The sequence below is a fragment of the Oncorhynchus mykiss genome, chromosome 7 (genome assembly GCF_013265735.2).
Source record: "Oncorhynchus mykiss isolate Arlee chromosome 7, USDA_OmykA_1.1, whole genome shotgun sequence".
NCBI lineage: Eukaryota > Metazoa > Chordata > Actinopteri > Salmoniformes > Salmonidae > Oncorhynchus > Oncorhynchus mykiss.
In genome coordinates this window covers 71,150,302-71,167,121 of record NC_048571.1, presented here as the reverse complement: position 1 = coordinate 71,167,121, position 16,820 = coordinate 71,150,302, and the positions used below count along the sequence as shown (strand labels likewise).

General features: G+C 43.0%; 2 protein-coding genes across 12 annotated transcripts in view; one reads left to right on the top strand and one right to left on the bottom strand.

Moving 5' to 3' along the window:
• The window catches only part of LOC110528395 (ubiquitin carboxyl-terminal hydrolase 48), a 22,358-nt gene extending 15,284 nt beyond the window's left edge, over nucleotides 1–7,074 (bottom strand). For 2 of the 8 annotated variants that reach the window (XM_036983985.1, XM_036983988.1), the window contains exons 1-11: nucleotides 6,938–7,074; nucleotides 6,208–6,342; nucleotides 5,664–5,784; nucleotides 5,324–5,465; nucleotides 2,898–3,025; nucleotides 2,591–2,715; nucleotides 1,744–1,870; nucleotides 1,109–1,242; nucleotides 845–927; nucleotides 467–649; nucleotides 4–141 (exon numbers count right to left, since the gene is read on the bottom strand). In XM_036983985.1, the coding sequence (XP_036839880.1) occupies nucleotides 4–141; nucleotides 467–649; nucleotides 845–927; nucleotides 1,109–1,242; nucleotides 1,744–1,870; nucleotides 2,591–2,715; nucleotides 2,898–3,025; nucleotides 5,324–5,465; nucleotides 5,664–5,784; nucleotides 6,208–6,342; nucleotides 6,938–6,951 (1,330 nt within the window). In that variant the 5' untranslated portion in view covers nucleotides 6,952–7,074. The other 6 variants (XM_021610429.2, XM_021610432.2, XM_021610430.2 and 3 more) reach the window with 4 other exon arrangements.
• Nucleotides 79–16,820, top strand: LOC110528396 (low-density lipoprotein receptor class A domain-containing protein 2). Of its 4 annotated transcripts, none has more exons than XM_021610438.2 (6): nucleotides 79–201; nucleotides 12,477–12,619; nucleotides 12,904–13,234; nucleotides 13,401–13,559; nucleotides 13,974–14,108; nucleotides 16,149–16,820. In XM_021610438.2, the coding sequence occupies exons 1-6, from the start codon at nucleotides 189–191 to the stop codon at nucleotides 16,448–16,450; spliced, it is 1,083 nt and encodes a 360-aa protein (XP_021466113.2). In that variant the 5' UTR covers nucleotides 79–188; the 3' UTR covers nucleotides 16,451–16,820. The 4 variants fall into 4 exon arrangements, with proteins under 4 accessions (XP_021466113.2, XP_021466114.2, XP_021466111.2 ...); XM_021610439.2 differs by lacking the exon at nucleotides 79–201 and adding an exon at nucleotides 6,989–7,099; XM_021610436.2 differs by lacking the exon at nucleotides 79–201 and adding an exon at nucleotides 9,697–10,956 and having other exon boundaries at nucleotides 13,977–14,108.

Below are 16,820 nucleotides of genomic sequence, written 5' to 3'. Positions count from 1 at the left end.
CACCTGGCACGTCAACGTTGGTCTCCATGGGGTCAGTGTCCTCCTCTCTATGGCACTTGTACACCAGCATGTAGGCGTTCCTGGAGCAGTGGTATCCTTTACTGCACTTGGGCTTACGGGTCTGGGACTTCACCGTCTCAGCTGGAGAAAGAGCAGAACAGCAGCAGAGAACAGGTATAAGAGAAGCCATGTTGAAGAGTGGTAAGTTCCTTTATTCTTCCTGTATGGGTTTTATTTTATCTCCGACATTTGTTGTTTTACTGTAAAGTGTTACGATTTTAGATGCACTTTAAATAAACATTGATTTATTAAGGGGAGTGGGTGTGGGAATTTGACCACCAAACAACAGTCTGTTTTTAACCAAGCTGTATTACAAAACAATACAGCTACAATTCAGGGAAGTGAAGGGGAGAAGAGGTTAAGGGGGCACAAGTTGACTAATGCAGAAAGGAGCAGGGGGGCTCACCGATGTCCTCCTCGATGCCCAGTTGTAGCTTCTTGCCCTCCATCTTCTCAATCTCCTCGTCGTTGAACTTGTACCAGTCGCTGGTGCGGGCGTCTCGCACGTGTGCAATGTAGTGACCCGAGTAAGCGCTGACCCCGCGGTGGATCAGGACCGCACTCAGCTCGTACACACACTTCTCATCTTCTGGGGACGCCACCCAAAGAGACCCAAAACAAACAGCATGGATTATGTGTGTCTGTATGTCATAATGCATAGTAAAGGGTCAGCTTTTATCATACCATAGTCACAGAACTTCGGTCATGTATCTTCATCATTAAATATTCTGCCACATTTATAGAATGAGGACAGTATGTTGAGCCATTGAAAGGCTGGCGATACCTTTTCCCTCCAGAAACGGGCCCATGTCCAGCTGCTCTGGAAAACTGATGAAGGTGTTGAGCTTCTTCTTGTGACCCGTTTGTCTGCGAATCAGAAGACAGACAACATTCAGCAACAGTACCAAGTTAGAGTTGTTGCATTGACCCTTAGTGATACTTCATATGGCCACTACTAGTGAAGGTATGTACATTTTGAGTTGTGGGCTGAGGGATTGTAGACTCGAGACCCTTCTACAAAACGACAGACTGAATGAATCAAACTGACCTGTCGAAGATAAAACGCATGAGCTGCAGGTTGAGTACGTGTGGGAGGCTGTGCAGTTTGATGCGCCGAGTGGCGTTCTGTTTGCTCTGGCAGCTCTCACAGAAGTAGCGGTTGTCACCGTCCAGCTTCTCCTCCTGCAGGGAGCCATCACAGGGTCAACACTAGGAGGTCAAACATTTTATTTTTTTTTTTACTCTAAACTGTTCAACCCAACTACTCACACATGTTATTTTAAAACTCAATCAGTCTGTTACATCAATTAATTACCATGGGGAAATAACCCTGATGTCATACTGCATTAATACCTTGGGGAACCAATGTCATACTGCATTAATACCTTGGGGAACCAATGTCATACTGCATTAATACCTTGGGGAACCAATGTCATAATGCATTAATACCTTGGGGAACCAATGTCATAATGCATTACTACCTTGGGGAACCAATGTCATACTGCATTAATACCTTGGGGAACCAATGTCATACTGCATTAATACCTTGGGGAACCGATGTGTGGTCAAAATGCATTAGTTAAACTAATGAACTATATGCTGTCATAACGCATAATCGTCTTAAAGAACAACATGATGCATCATCATCTTCATGACTAATGTGATGTCAGAATGCAAGGTTACCTTGAGAAACTCTGTGACACATTCTGTAAGGTTCTTGTGGCCCTGGATGTTGAGCTCCAGTTCGTAGTATCGGGACGGCAGTGGAGAAGCGCGGCCACACTGGTTACACCTGTCATAAACCCACAGACTAAGACACTCAAAGTCTGCATCTGTTATTGCTGTTTCTAAGGAAGTTTAAAAAGGTGTTGTGTAGAAGTCTGGGTTGAGTTAAGGTGACTAAAACCTAGGTACTAGTTGAAGAAACGTAAATGGCAAAAATGGCAAAAGCATGGCCCGGATAAAAGCATAACCTTTGCAGCCACAAAGCCAAACCTCTAGTAAAAGTCCCTAGTGTCCAATCTGACATGAACAGTCCAGTTAACAGCCCAGTTTCATCTGTCTTTATGATGTTAATAAAATACTAAAAATCCTGTTGCATTTCTGACTGGCACCACCACTGATGTCAAAGCACAAAATAGTTAAAACGCTTGACTTTATAAAACCAACCCATAAAGCAAAAAAGGACATCTCTCATGGCAACCTGAATATTCCAAATTCGAACAAATAAAACTACCACTGGGTTGTTAGAAAATTGTTTTTATTTGTTTTTTATTTAACTAGGCAAGTCAGTTAAGAACAAATTCTTATTTACAAAGACGTCCTACACTGGCCAAACCCGGACAACACTGGGCCAATTGAGCGCAGCCCTATGGGACTTCCAATCACGGCCGTTTGTGATACAGCCTGGATTCTAACCAGGATGTCTGTAGTGAAGCCTCTAGCAGTGCCTTAGAACGCTGCATCACTCGGGAGCCCAATGTTACTTAAGTCTGATTAATGTTGATGGGTGAATGTAGTGCTGGCTTACACAGTGACGTAAGACATCTGTCCACAGAATTGCAGCTGTATGACATTCTGCAGGTTTGGGTTCTTCTGTTTGGATAATGTGTCCTCCAATAGCGAAAGGAAGAGTTTGGAGAACTCTTGAGCGTCCTGAATGTGAAAGAAAGGCAAGAGAGAGAAATAGAGATGACGATGAGTATAATTTAAATACTGTAGTTTACATTTTAATTCTATTCTTATTTTTCTTCCTATACCCACTATAAAAATAACTAAGCTTCTCCAAAACATTGTTAACTCTTCAGACTTTCCTGAGCATGTAAAAAGATGACTACCTGCTGTTGTCCTGTGTCCAGCCCTAGCGCCTTGACCAGCCCCGAGGGGTCAATGTACCTTCTGTTGCTGTTCTGAAGCAGTGCAAACAGGTACTGCAGGTGTTCACATATGCTGCGAGGCTCATAGTCTGAGAAAGGGAAAATGGTGAGGACTTGAATTTGGGTTGTTCTTTTCAAGATGGTTCATTAGATACCTGGGCGCCGATGCAATACATTTTAGTTTCAAACTATTTGTGCGATCCAGTTTGATTAGAGGAACAAATTGATGTGATTTGGTTCGATGCACTAACATTTGTTGCATAAACACATTCATTTTCCATTCGAAATTAAAATCTGCTGCTGATGAGCTGGGCCTCTCTGAGCAGCATTTGTTTGAGCTGACTTCGGTGTGTGTGTGTGTGTGTGTAAATTATGTATATGGTAGATGTAGGCACCTTGGCTGAGCCATAAGGGAAACTGGGAAACCTTTCGATTACTGGCCCAATTCTCTAACCACTAAGCTACCTGCCGTCCCTAGAAGTTCAGCCACCCCACTATCAGTTGGGGGGCAATGTTTGCTTTTTGTCCCCCCCCCCTTGTCATTTTTGTGTTAGAGCTAGTAATGTATCAATATCTACCTGTAAAACAATTGCTATGAATTATGCCAATGAAAATAAGAAATGATCAACTTCACCCTGTATATCAAATTACTCTCTCATATTTGATATAACACACACACACATTCAGAAGTTGGGGTCACTTAGAAATATCCTTGTTTTCCATGAAAACATACATGAAATTAGTTGCAAAATGAATAGGAAATATAGTCAAAACGTTGACATGGTTATGAATAATGATTTTTAATTTAAATATTAATTGTGTCCTTCAAACTTTGCTTTTGTCAAAGAATCCTCTGATTGCAGCAATTACAGCCTTGCAGACCTTTGGCATTCTAGTTGTCAATTTGTTGAGGTAATCTGAAGAGATTTCACCCCATGCTTCCTGAAGCATCTCCCACAAGTTGGATTGGCTTGATGGTCACTTCTTACGTAGCATACAGTCAAGCTGCTCCCACAACAGCTCAATAGGGTTGAGATCCGGTGACTGTGCTGGCCACTCCATTTTAGACAGAATACTAGCTGATTGCTTCTTCCCTAAATAGTTCTTGCATAGTTTGGAGGTGTGCTTTGGGTCATTGTCCTGTTGTACGAGGAAATTGGCTCCAATTAAGTGCCATCCACAGGGTATGGTATGGCATGGCGTTGCAAAATGGGAGTGATAGCCTTCCTTCTTCAAGATCCCCTTTACCCTGTACAAATCTCCCACATTACCAACACCAAAGCACCCCCAGATCATCACATTGCCTCCACCATGCTTGACAGATAGCCTTAAGCACTCCTCCAGCAATGTTCTTCTTTGTGATCCGAACACCTCACTCCTCTTTCTATTCTGGTTAGAGCCAGTATGCGTAGCTAACACAACGTGCCATTGGAACACAGGAGTGATGGTTGCTGATAATAATATGTAGATATTCTATTAAAGAAAAAAAAAAAAAAAAAGCCGTTTCCAGCTACAATAGTCATTTACAACATTCACAATGTCTACACTGTATTTCTGATCAATTTTATGTTATTTTAAAATTGACCCAAAAAAATGCTTTTCTTTCAAAAACAAGGACATTCCTAAGTGACCCCAAACTTTTGAACGGTAGTGTGTGTGTATATATATATATATATTTATTGTTTCAAGTAAAACTACCAAATCTACCAAAACCATTGCTGCTGGTGAACCTGAACAACCGATCAGCATGTATAACCAGATGAGTTGTGTCTCCGGCAGTAGCTTAGGCTACTTTTATTCAGGTAAATCACCATTTTCAGCCCATTTGACAAAATGGCACACGTAGATGTGCCAGATCAGGAATTGACCTACTTCTCGTTGGTCAGCGCGAGAAGCTACGCACACCGCAGTTTCACTAGGCTACTGATATTGCCTGGGGTTGTTTGGTATGCAATATTAAATCAATGACTGTCAACCCAATAGTCATTATTTGGGGGGGGGTGCTTATATTTATCCTGTGACACACAAGTGTGTAATGCTAATGTGTTTTTTTTTGTTACATGTGCCAACTCCACGTGCCTTGCTCAAGGGCACAGTGACAGTTTACCTTGTCGACTCCAGTATTTGAACCAGCAACCTTTTAGTTACTGGGCCAACAATCTAATCTGGAGGCTACCTGCCGCCAATTACATGCTTAGTTAGACACTGAAGGACAGGATGTAGTTGTCACAAAAGATTTGGGTTTTTTAAAGGTTGAGAGAAAGTAATCCGTTTGGGCTCCCAAGGGCCGATGCACTTATATTTTAAACATATGAACCGTGGACCGATGCGTATCGGTAAATTGTTACATCCCTACAATCTGGGCTCATCTCCAAGGGCTAGCACACCTGAGTCCATGTTGTGCTCCTCTGCCCGGGCATTCTGACACAGGTACAGGGTCCTGCGCAGCTCCAGGTTGTGGAACCACACCTGCAGGAAGGTGTTGACATAACACGTGGCGCCCAGGTTCGTCAGACCCACAAACGTGTTCTGAGAGAGGGGGAGGACGAGAATTAGAGGGGATAGAGAAAGGTGGGAGGGGGGGTGAGAGAGATGGACAAGTTCATCCAGTGTTTTCAAATCAGTGCAGATGAAAGGCAGACAATTTAACTTGAAGTAGGCAGGCAGGAGCAAGTCCTTGCAGGTGTAAATCTGTGTTCAAGATGAATGTTGTGGATGTAGGCCAACCTTGTCCCGGCGCTCTGAATTTGGATCATCAATGTTGTGGAAGCTGTTTTCGTTTATCTCTCCCAACCAGGCATGTTCCCCAATACCGACAAGACAATTTGGGTTCCCTTTACAATTCCTCCTTTATAAGCAAAGTCAGGGGGAGAGATGTCAATATCCTAACAACAATCTCTTTCACAATTTTTTTAAAGCAAATAGAGACAGTTGTTTCAGGCATTGAAACTTGAGAATAACATCAGGCATCAGGAAGCCGATGCCATTCTGTAATGTGAATATCAAAATACTAGAGGAAAGGAAATGAGTCATGAAGTGTTTCACCCATCTTTCCATTGCTGAAATCTCATATTGTGACTGCACATGTCATTCAGCTGAGTGACTAGCTAGCGACATGATAATCAAATTGCAGACAAAATAAAATAGTTATGCAACACAACTCACTCTTAGCGATCTGGCAACATTATAGCAGTGAATATGACATAAACGACAAGTTTTAAGTATGGGAATTGAAGAAATTCGAAATTGTTAACTATGTGTGCCCATTTACCTGCATGCTCCCCTCTTGCACGGCGGTACACAGATTCGGTAAGCTATCTCAATATGTTCCCGGTGTATGTCCTCCGGTCTCACCGAGTCGACCCAGCGCCAGGCTGCTTTCTCAAGCTGTACGCGAGGCGCCATTCTGTAAGAAAAACCGAGCTTACCATGGGTACCCTGACAAAGAGGTCCCGAGGATGCTTCGGCCTAGTTTAACTTGCCCTGTTAGCACAGCTAACTTAAGTCAATCAACGTCGTTAGTTAGCCAGATGGCTAAATATAGTTAGCTATAGTAGTCGGCGGCAGAAAAACGGCCAAAAAAATAATACAATGTTAAGCACAGCAGGCAACCAGTTCAAATGAAATCATTTTAATTACATCAACTAAACGCTCTAACATAACACCATAATCAGATCAGCTGATGCTAGCTAGCTACCAACCATCATGCTAGCTACTAGCTAGCTTGTCAGATATTTCCCACTGCAAATAACTGCGTAGCTAGCTGGCTCTCAAGCTAACTAGCTACCCATCATCATGTCTTGCTAACGTTAGCATATATTTTTTTATAATTAAATGTACATTCGAACCTTTCGTGCGTGTATCACAAACTTCTGATTTTGCAGCTGCATATATTTTCATATTTTATTCACAGTTTGTTTTAGATTTAGCGCCCTTGCGTCAGTTTTTAAATAAATATTTCATCCTTCAGTTTCAAACTTGAGAAAGGCGCAAGTACTTACGCATGACGTGCCATTGTTGTCTACGTAGCTACGTCCCTTTCAAAGAAAAGGCGGTTGGTGGAGCAAATCGCAGTGGGCATTTCCAAAGACAGTAAATAAACTTGAGTTTTTCTTCTCCATTATTGGACGCATTCGTCTGTGATCTGCAGAAACCTCCATCCAGTATGTGTTTTTCATCCCGTCTGTATCTAGTAATGGGAAACTCTTTTCACGCCACTTCAATATCGAAGTGACATTTTCGTAGAGGGTTAGGATATCTTACGCAGCAGGTTAGGATAATTAACCTAGCTGGTTAAACAAAATGATTGTGTGTAACCTTTATTTAACTAGGCAAGTCAGTTAAGAACCCATTCTTATTCCTATTTACAATGACGGCCTATGGTTAGGGCTAGGGTTAGCGAAAATGCTCTCGTAACATGCTAAGATAATCACTTTATATCAAAGTGCCGTTAAAAGAGTGTGTCACATCTAGTTCCGAGTCTTTTAGCGGTAACTGGCGGTTTATCACGGCAACTGGTTTGATACATTCATCTCTGAAGGTAAATAATGTTCAGTAATCTTGCTGTGATTTGTCATCCTGAGATCCCCAGAGATAAAATGTACCATAGTTTTGTTTGATAAAAAATGTTTTATATTCAAATGTAGGAACTGGGTTCTACAGTTTGAACCCCTGCTGTCTCTGGCTCCACACCCAGCCATCCAGATGTGTGAAAGTTAGTGTGAAAGTTAGTGTATAAGCTAATGAGCCATCATGTATGACATTCCTGGAAGTGTGTAAACTTACATTTTGTATTACCATATCATGTGTGTATGTTCTCTATAGTTATGTACTTAAAAATGTATCAATTGACCAATTTGGCACATTTGGGCAGACTTATTACAGTATTGCATTGCTTCAATTGATCAATCTGAAACTTTGCACACACACACTGCTGCCATCTAGTGGCCAAAATCTAAATTACGCCTAAACTGCAATATTATATTATGGCCTTTCTCTTGCATTTCAAAGATGAAAAATAAAAAATGAAAACAAGTTTTTTTGTTTGTATTAACTATTACCAGATCTAATGTGTTATATTCTCCTACATTAATTTCACATTTCCACAAACTTCAAAGTGTTTCCTTTCAAATGGTATCAAGAATCTGCATATCCTTGCTTCAGGTCTTGAGCTACAGGCAGTTAGATTTGGGTAGGTCATTTTAGGCTAAAATTGTAAAGAAAAAAAAAACAAAAAAAATCCTTAATAGTTTTACCAGGGCTGAGAAGCCCCTGTGCCCAGGCCCAAGAGGAAGCAACAACAAACAAAAAAAACGCCAACCACAGGAGGTCTCAGGAGCCTGCTCTCAATGAGTGTAGACAGCCTGCTGCTGCTCTGCTAATCATCAGATGGGGGAAGGAGAGGAGGTAGTGATATGATTTTAAATTAGCTGCATAATAAATAAATAAATGTGAATGGTCAATTGTATGAGTCAGGCTGGGCCCAAGAGGCCAACATTTATTTTTATTTTTTTCCAACCACAGGAGCCCGTTCTCTATGTTCAAAATACACAAGAGAGCATCAGCCAAGAGGATCAATAGTTTATAAAAAAAAATTTTAAAAAAAATGGATTAAGTTTTATCACAAGCACATACTTTTGTATATATAGTGTACTTGTATGTGGTGTATTAAATTGAGAACACAGCCATGCAATCTCAATAAACAAACATTGGCAGTAGAATGGCCTTACTGAATAACTCAGTGACTTTCAATGTGGCACCGTAATAGGATGCCACCTTTCCAACAAGTCAGTTCGTAAAATTTGTGCCCTGCTAGAGCTGCCCCAGTCAACTGTAAGTGCTGTTATTTTGAAGTGGAAACGTCTAGGAGCAACAATGGCTCAGCAACTAAGTGGTGGGCCACACAAGCTCACAGAACTGGACCGATGAGTGCTGAAGCTCGTGGCGCATAAAAAATTGTCCTCGTTTGCAACACTCACTACTGAGTTCCAAACTGCTTCTGGAAGCAACATCAGCACAATAACTTTTTGTTGGAAACTTCATGAAATGGCCAAGCAGCCACAGACAAGCCTAAGATCACCATGCACAATGCCAAGCATCGGCTGGAGTGATATAAAGCTCGCCGCTATTGGACTCTGGAGCAGTGGAAACTAGTTCTCTGGAGTGATGGGTCACACTTCACCATCTGGCAGTCCGACGGACAAATCTGGTTTTGGCGGATGCCAGAAGAATGCTACCAGCCCGAATGCATACTGCCAACTGTAAAGTTTGGTGGAGGAGGAATAATGGTCTGGGGCTGTTTTTCATGGTTCGGACTGGGTCCCTTAGTTCCAGTGAATGGAAATCTTAACGCTACAGCAGACAATTACATTCTAGATGATTCTGTGCTTCCAACTTTGTGGCAACAGTTTGGGGAAGGCCCTTTCCTGTTTCGGCATGACAATGCACAGAGCGAGGTCCATACAGAAATGGTTTGTTGAGATCGGTGTGGAAGAACTGGTCTGCACAGAGCCCTGACCTCAACCCCATCGAACTCCTTTGGGATGAATTGAAATGGTGACTGCGAGCCAGGCCTAATCGCCCAACATCAGTTCCCTACCTAATGGAAGCAAGTTTCAATATCTAGTGGAAAGCCTTCTCAGAAGAGAGGAGGCTGTTTAAGCAGCAAAAGGGGGACCAATCCATATGAATGCCCATGATTTTGGAATGAGATGTTCGACGAGCAGTTGTCCACATACTTTTGGTCATGTAGTGTATCTGCCAAAATAAAGGAAACACCAACATAAAGTGTCTTAACAGGGTGTTGGGCCACCACGAGCTGCCAGTACAGCTTCAATGTGCCTTGGCATAGCTTCTACAAGTGTACCTAAACCATGCCAGAAACATTCACCCCACACAATAACATATCATTTTTATCCCTGGTTTAGTCAAGCCCCGGGGCCTATGATTTCTTAATCCGGCCCGACTCCACTGTTTCAGAAATTGCAAAAGCATGCAGCAGTTGTAGGCTGAAAGGAGTGATAGTGCAGGGGCCTATGATTTCTTAATCCGGCCCGACTCCACTGTTTCAGCAATTGCAAAAGCATGCAGCAGTTGTAGGCTGAAAGGAGTGATAGTGCAGGGGCCTATGATTTCTTAATCCGGCCCGACTCCACTGTTTCAGCAATTGCAAAAGCATGCAGCAGTTGTAGGCTGAAAGGAGTGATAGTGCACTGGGCACAGAGGTCAGTTCAACATCTACTTTTGATTTACATTTGGTTGATTGGTGAACTCCGGTGAATTCAGTGTGAAATCAACCAAAAATGTCACCATGTCATTGGATTTAGGTTAAAAGTCATGTGAAAAAAGGAAATTCCTTTCCATTGATTACTTTTTGCACATCCAATGAGTTCTCCACGTTGATTCAACATCATCACATTTATTTTTTGATTGAAATGATGTGGAAACAACGTTGATTCTAACAGTTTTTGCCCAATGGGAGGCTACAGTTCAGTGAGGATAGGCTACTAGACCTCTTTGGGATGCATCTAGTCAGAGACCTCACCGCTCGTCCTTTGGAAACATCGCTTTGAGGCCGTTGTCATGGAAATCAAAGGACATGTAGATGGATTTGACAAAGAAGGGGGCTTCAAAGGAACAAAAGCCAGTATGATAAAGAGTACTACTTCCAAAGGCGTCAGAAACATTAAATGCGAATGTACCTTGTATATCCCTCAAATGAAGACCGCGCTTCTCTTGGCACACCGATAACCTAATCTCCACATAGTGCATTTTGCAATATGGTTGCTTTCTGTGAAGAACATAATTTTAAATCGAATCAGACACACATGCAACACAGTTTTGCGGCTTGAGATACGCAGGCCTGAGTGACACGGAAAGTGCGCATCAGAGTGGAACACCATCCTTTGCGCTTGGGAGTAGGCTACCAAGATGGTCAACAAGGGGAATAAACTTCAGAGCCTGTCAAAGGGGTTTGTTCTGCTCAGCATAATGACACTCAAGACCAATGCCATCGACACGGGTAAGGAGATGGAAGCTCAATTGTAAGATGTAATCCGTCGCCATTTCAGCCACTTGTTGCCATTACGGTGACGCACTGCCTGGTGCGCATACTTTTGCCTATTTGTTGCTCCTGGCTTTCTCATTGCGCCACTGGGCTTTTGTCACGGAATACAGTGTGGTTTTTCGCGTCACTGTAATGAAGCATATATATATAATTCTTTATCAGATACCTGTTGATTTGAACTCTGCTTTCTAAAAGAAATTGCCATTGAAACAGGCGCATACCGATGGATAAGAGAATAATGCATACAGGGGATGCCCATGGCGCCAGGGGTTAGGGCCGCAGCTGGACGTTCATTTGTGACTATTCTTCATTTGTGAAATAACAGTTTACACATGGGTTTGACTTATCTCTAATTACACTAATTCATGGAATATTTCTGGCTTTTTTGACAACCACCCTAAAATATTTTGTTCACTTATGTTGTATTCCACAGACTTTTGACATGTTTCTATGCTTTTATCATTATCAAAACCGGATAATTGGGAAAGAAACATTATTTTATTATTGATTTATTGAGTGAACAGAAAATAATCATTATAAAAATCATTTTTAGCTCATTCTCTATGGACTTGATTTTTGGGGGGAATAACAGAACTTTACCAGTTATAATGACAGTTCTATTTAATTCCGTGGTTATACCTTCACAAATGCAGAATTTGAATTTCAGTCATTGACTCAGTTACTTTAATATTGTCCCTAACCCTTCACCAAATTATTTAAGATAAATGACATATAATCCTTTAGGTCCAGCTTGATTCAAAGCTCAAATAAATACATGTTAGCTTTCAGTCATTGACATTAGGATAACACATGGATGTACCGTTGGGGCAGCTGCCATTTTCAGAGGTATTGCTCACTACTGCGTGTGAGCGTGCATGGGACTGTCATCAGGAGTTGCCCCATGCCTTCTTACTGGTCTTTTCCTTACTGGACTACAGTAGTACCAGAGCTGTTTATTTTTCAACTGTAAAATCCTTTATTGGGGACTCACTGTTCTGCCGTTGTCCATGTTTTGGACAGTGCTTCTCTTGCGGGCATCGTGTTTACCTCTGGGGTATTGTGGGACTGGTTGTTTCCCGCCAATAGAGCTCCTCAGTCCCCTTCCTTGGAACATTCCAGGAGGTCAGCGCAGAACGATCCAGGGGTTGCCTTGGGAAACAGCTAATAAAACCAGGAAGGGGTTGTAAATCTTCCCATTATATGGCTCACTGCCCAGAGTGGGTGTCTGAAGCAGCAGTTTTAGGTTCGGTTCTGGCTATTTGTTCCACCGACTCACCTGCAACAATCAGCTGTAGCCTACTCAGTTGTGTTTTATTTTATCTTAGTTTTTATTATTCATCTCATAATTTGATAAACGTCAGTGACTCAATGGCACTATGGAGAAACAGAGAAAGTAAATTGTTTACACATCACATCCTCACAAACAAGTAGTTTGTTCCTTCATGGTACTTCTTCATCTGTTTGTTGTCCTCCAGTCAACGTGGTGGACTTCTGTGGCCAGAACATCCAGGGCAACGGGATGATTGTCAACTCACACCAGGAGTCCAAGAAGTACTACTTTGTCACCATGGGAACAGACTGCCACTTCACTATGCAGGCGGCCTCCCCCAAGGACAAGGTGCCCACCACTAACCGCACCCAGCCCCCACCTCCCTTTTTGTGCTCCCTACACATGTATGCCCAATATCCCAAATCGACTCCTAGCCCTAGATCTTAGAGGATTGGATAAGTATATGCAATATGATAATATTTCCACCTTGACTTCCCACACCTATCAAGTCCTTTCAGATCCAAGGGTTAGGGGCAAGGGGTCATTGAGTGATAATCCCAATATTTTACACATTATCTTCCTTGCAATGTCCGTCACCTAAACATGCCCCCCTTCCTTCTCTTCCCGTGAAGGTACAGTTCCACTTCCGCTTCTTCCTAGTCTACAGCCTGCTTCGTTTAGCACCCCAAAGTCCCACCCCCCTCTTCCCTGAGTCCCCCGGGGACCTCCAATTGGAGCCTTCGAATCCAGTGGTGGAGCCAAGGGACCCGTGTCATGCGGGGTCATACATTCAGTTCTATGATGGGCGGGACAAGAACTCGCCTCCAATTGGGCCTCCGCTGTGTGGGAAGAGCCCACCCCGTCCGGTGCTGTCCACAGGGAATCACCTGACCCTGCGTCTGGTAACCCGCGGTACCCAGCCAAGAGTGGACTTTGTGGGGGACTTTACCTCCTTCAGACTGGGTGAGACATGACACGTGGATGTTTGCCACATATTCATTAGTTGTAGTTTTATAGTCATCTGACGTCGGTGTTGAAATCTAGCTCATCATTACAATCCTAGCCAACTCATAAGCTGTAGTTTGTGCAGTTTGTAACCAATCAAATGCCTTGCTCTATCCGTTTTCAGGTTTTAACCAATCCGCGTGCAGCGGCGAACCTTATTTCCCGTGTCACAATGGGAAGTGTATCCCCATGAGTCTGGTGTGTGACGACAAGGGCATTGATAACTGTGGGGACGGGAGCGACCTGGAGGATCACCTGCCCTCCGGGTGCAAAGGTCACTTAGGTAAGACACCTGTGCAGCTACCTGTTCAACAAACCTTTAAAGGTGTTCTATGTGGCCCCCAAACACCTTTCAGACTCAGTGTCACTAATGTTACACTATTCCACAGTTCATACACTATATTTTGGTTTATTGGTTAGGGCAGAAGTAGAGAGGAAAGATAGAGGAGAGTGTGCTGAAATAGCAGTAACCGAGTTCGAACCCATGCTGCAGCGGTATATGTGCACCAGAGGCAGCGGCTTAGATTGCTAGACCACCCTAGGCCACCATAGACCACCCTAGACCACCCAATTGTATTATTCTACTGCTCTTTGTCCTGTACAACTCTTTTCAATATTGTTACTGTAAATTGGAATGTGTTCTCAGTCACCTTACTTACTAAAGGGAAGGTAAATAACACCTGTGTCCTCTCCTCAGCAGGTCAGCTGGCTCCAGCCCAAGCCACTTCCCCAGCAGTGACCCCTCCTGTCTTAAACCCGACAACTTTTCCCACGTCCACCTATAGGAACTGTGGCACTCCGGACGGCGTACCCAATCACGAATCAGTGACAGGTGAGTGACAACTGACAACTGTTACAGGTGATGCAGGTTATTGACCAACTAGGAGGTTGTTTTTATAAAAGGATCAGTTCCCAACACCCTTAGCGGCATTGGAAGAAAGCGGATGTTTCTGGTTTTCAGGGATACAGTATTTTCAACCTAACTTCCGTTTCCCCTGAGAAATGGAAGTGGGGACTCTGTTCAGGTGTCTTTCTTTGCCCGCTACATTAGGTTAGTTCCCAAAGATTTACCTGGTTAAGTAAAGGTTAATAGAATAACAATCTCAACCAAAACTCAGTGTTTTACATGTAGTATATCTCACAGTGGCTTTTCTAAAAGATCCCTTATTTCTTAACTGCTGGGTAAGATACTTTTTGGGAGCATAAATCAGTGTTGAGGTATTGTACAGTATGTGTCTGTAAACTCTATTTGGGAACCTAATTCAAATGCAAAGCATATCTATGATAGGGGGCATAGGTCTTTGTTAAGGTCTTTATTTCAACCTTAACAGTTGTAAACCAATAAAGTGTGATGGCGGCTTCTCAGTGGCAAACCACCAGATATCCAGCCAAGACCACAATCATTATTTTATTCAATCCAATTCAATTGGCTAAGGGGAGAAAAATTTCTGAGGAATTTGCCAGTCGTGATAACAGGATATGTGTGTGAATGGTCTTTTTTTCTGCCTAAATTAAGAGATGAATGGATCATCATTGAATACATGGGAAAGTATTTTCTGTGATTTGGCAACAAAGCATTCTGATGTTTGTACTATTCAAATAAAATAAAATCAAGCTTTATTTATACAGCACATTTCAGGCATGGAATGCAATGCAATGTGCTTTACAGGAAGCAACGAATAAAAACAATGAAAATTAAAGCTAAAATATTTACTGTACAAAGATACACTATACAAAGATACAAATCAAAAGAATGACACAAACTGAACAACCAAAAAGCACCCGGAAGAAAAGCAAAGCTAAAAGGATGTATCAAGGTCTCTTTTAATTATGTCCACAGATTCAGCCCCCCTTTAGGTTCTCTATTCCAAAGGCTGCCTCTCCATGCCTCTTGGTCCTAGGCTTTAGGATAGTTAAAAGGCCAGTGCCAGAGGACCTGAGGGACCTACTGGGTAAATAACTTAAAAGCATGTTTGATGTGTATTGGGGTGCACAATTGTGGATTGATTTAAAAACCAATAGAAGAATCTTGAAATTAATTACGTAGCAGTGAAAATCAATGCTATGTTGTTGTTTTTTACCCCCTTTTTTTGTGATATCCAATTGGTAGTTACGATCTTGTCTCATTGCTGCATTTCCCCAACGGACTCGAGAGAGGCAACGGTTGAGAGTCATGTGTCTTCCGAAACATGACCCGTCCAACTGACGATCAATGTCAGCTTACAGGCACCCGGCCCGCCACAAGGAGTCGCTAGAGCATGAGCCAAAGAAATCCCCCCGGCCAAAACGTCCCCTAACCCGGACGACGCTGAGCCCATTGTGCACTGCCCCATGGGGCTCCCGGTCACGGCTGGCTGTGACACAGCCTGGGATCGAACCCAAGGATGTAATGGCGCCTCAGCACTGCGATGCAGTGCCTTAGATCGCTGCACCCCACCCCCCTTTCTCTGAGTTACAGTATGTTCACCAAGGGTGACAAAAAAAACTCTTGACCGGATAAATAGGTCCTAAACCAATTTAGAACTGGACCAGAGAGGCCAACCCACCTCTCCAATCTGTCCAGAAGGACATCATGGTCAACAGTGTTGAATGCTGCACTTAAATCTAAGAGTACAGAGAGCTGTTTGGCATCTGTGTTGGCTCTTAGATAATTTACCACTTTAACTAAGGCTGTCTCTGTGCTGTAGTGGGCTCGAAAACCAGATTGGATTTTTTCTAAAATATAGTTGGCACTTAAAAAATAATTTTGCTGTTTGAAAACACATTTCTCCAAAATTTTGCTTAAGAATGGAAGGTTGGAGATTGGCCAAAAATTGCATGCAGACCCCATTGCTAACTGTACTCTACTCTCACCCCTCCACGCTCCCACCAGACTCTCCACCCTATCTGTCTCTGCTGGCGCTCTTCATCACCCTGGGTGTGATAGCTGGTTTGGTCCTGCAGTGTTGGTGCTGCTGGTCTCCAGGCTGGTTCCTCTGGAGGATCATTGTCTGCCGCTTCCTACCCTGCTGTTACTCGGCCTGCACCTCCTGCAAGCTCTGTGCCCGAAGCTGTTCCCAGAACAAGGAGCACCGACTGGCTAAGGTTTCACCACAAGGACAGGTCACAATCAACGATGCCGCCTTGGCCCCCCTCACCACAGCCACGGCTAGCGCAACTACTGTCACTGTGTAGGGAGTCGCTATATAGCGTAGGACTGTTATCGCTATGTAGGGTAACCACCATGATGGCTAACAGTGAGACAGATGGACTCATGGACATGATGACCCAGATTTCATGTTCTAGACTGATGGACTGAGATGAGACACATCTTTTTGCTAGTTTACAAGAATGTCATGGAAGAAGGGGTACTGCAGGGTGTACATTTGCATTTTCAGTGGAAATGAGACATTGTCATTATCTTCTCCCCACATTTGGACAGTTCTTAAAATGGGGATGCTTCACTTTTGAATGTTTCACTCACTGTATGATCCTTTTTTGTTGTTGCTTTAAAAAATAAATGACTGGCGCTAAATCCGCTACACTCAAATTGGTATGATTTGTT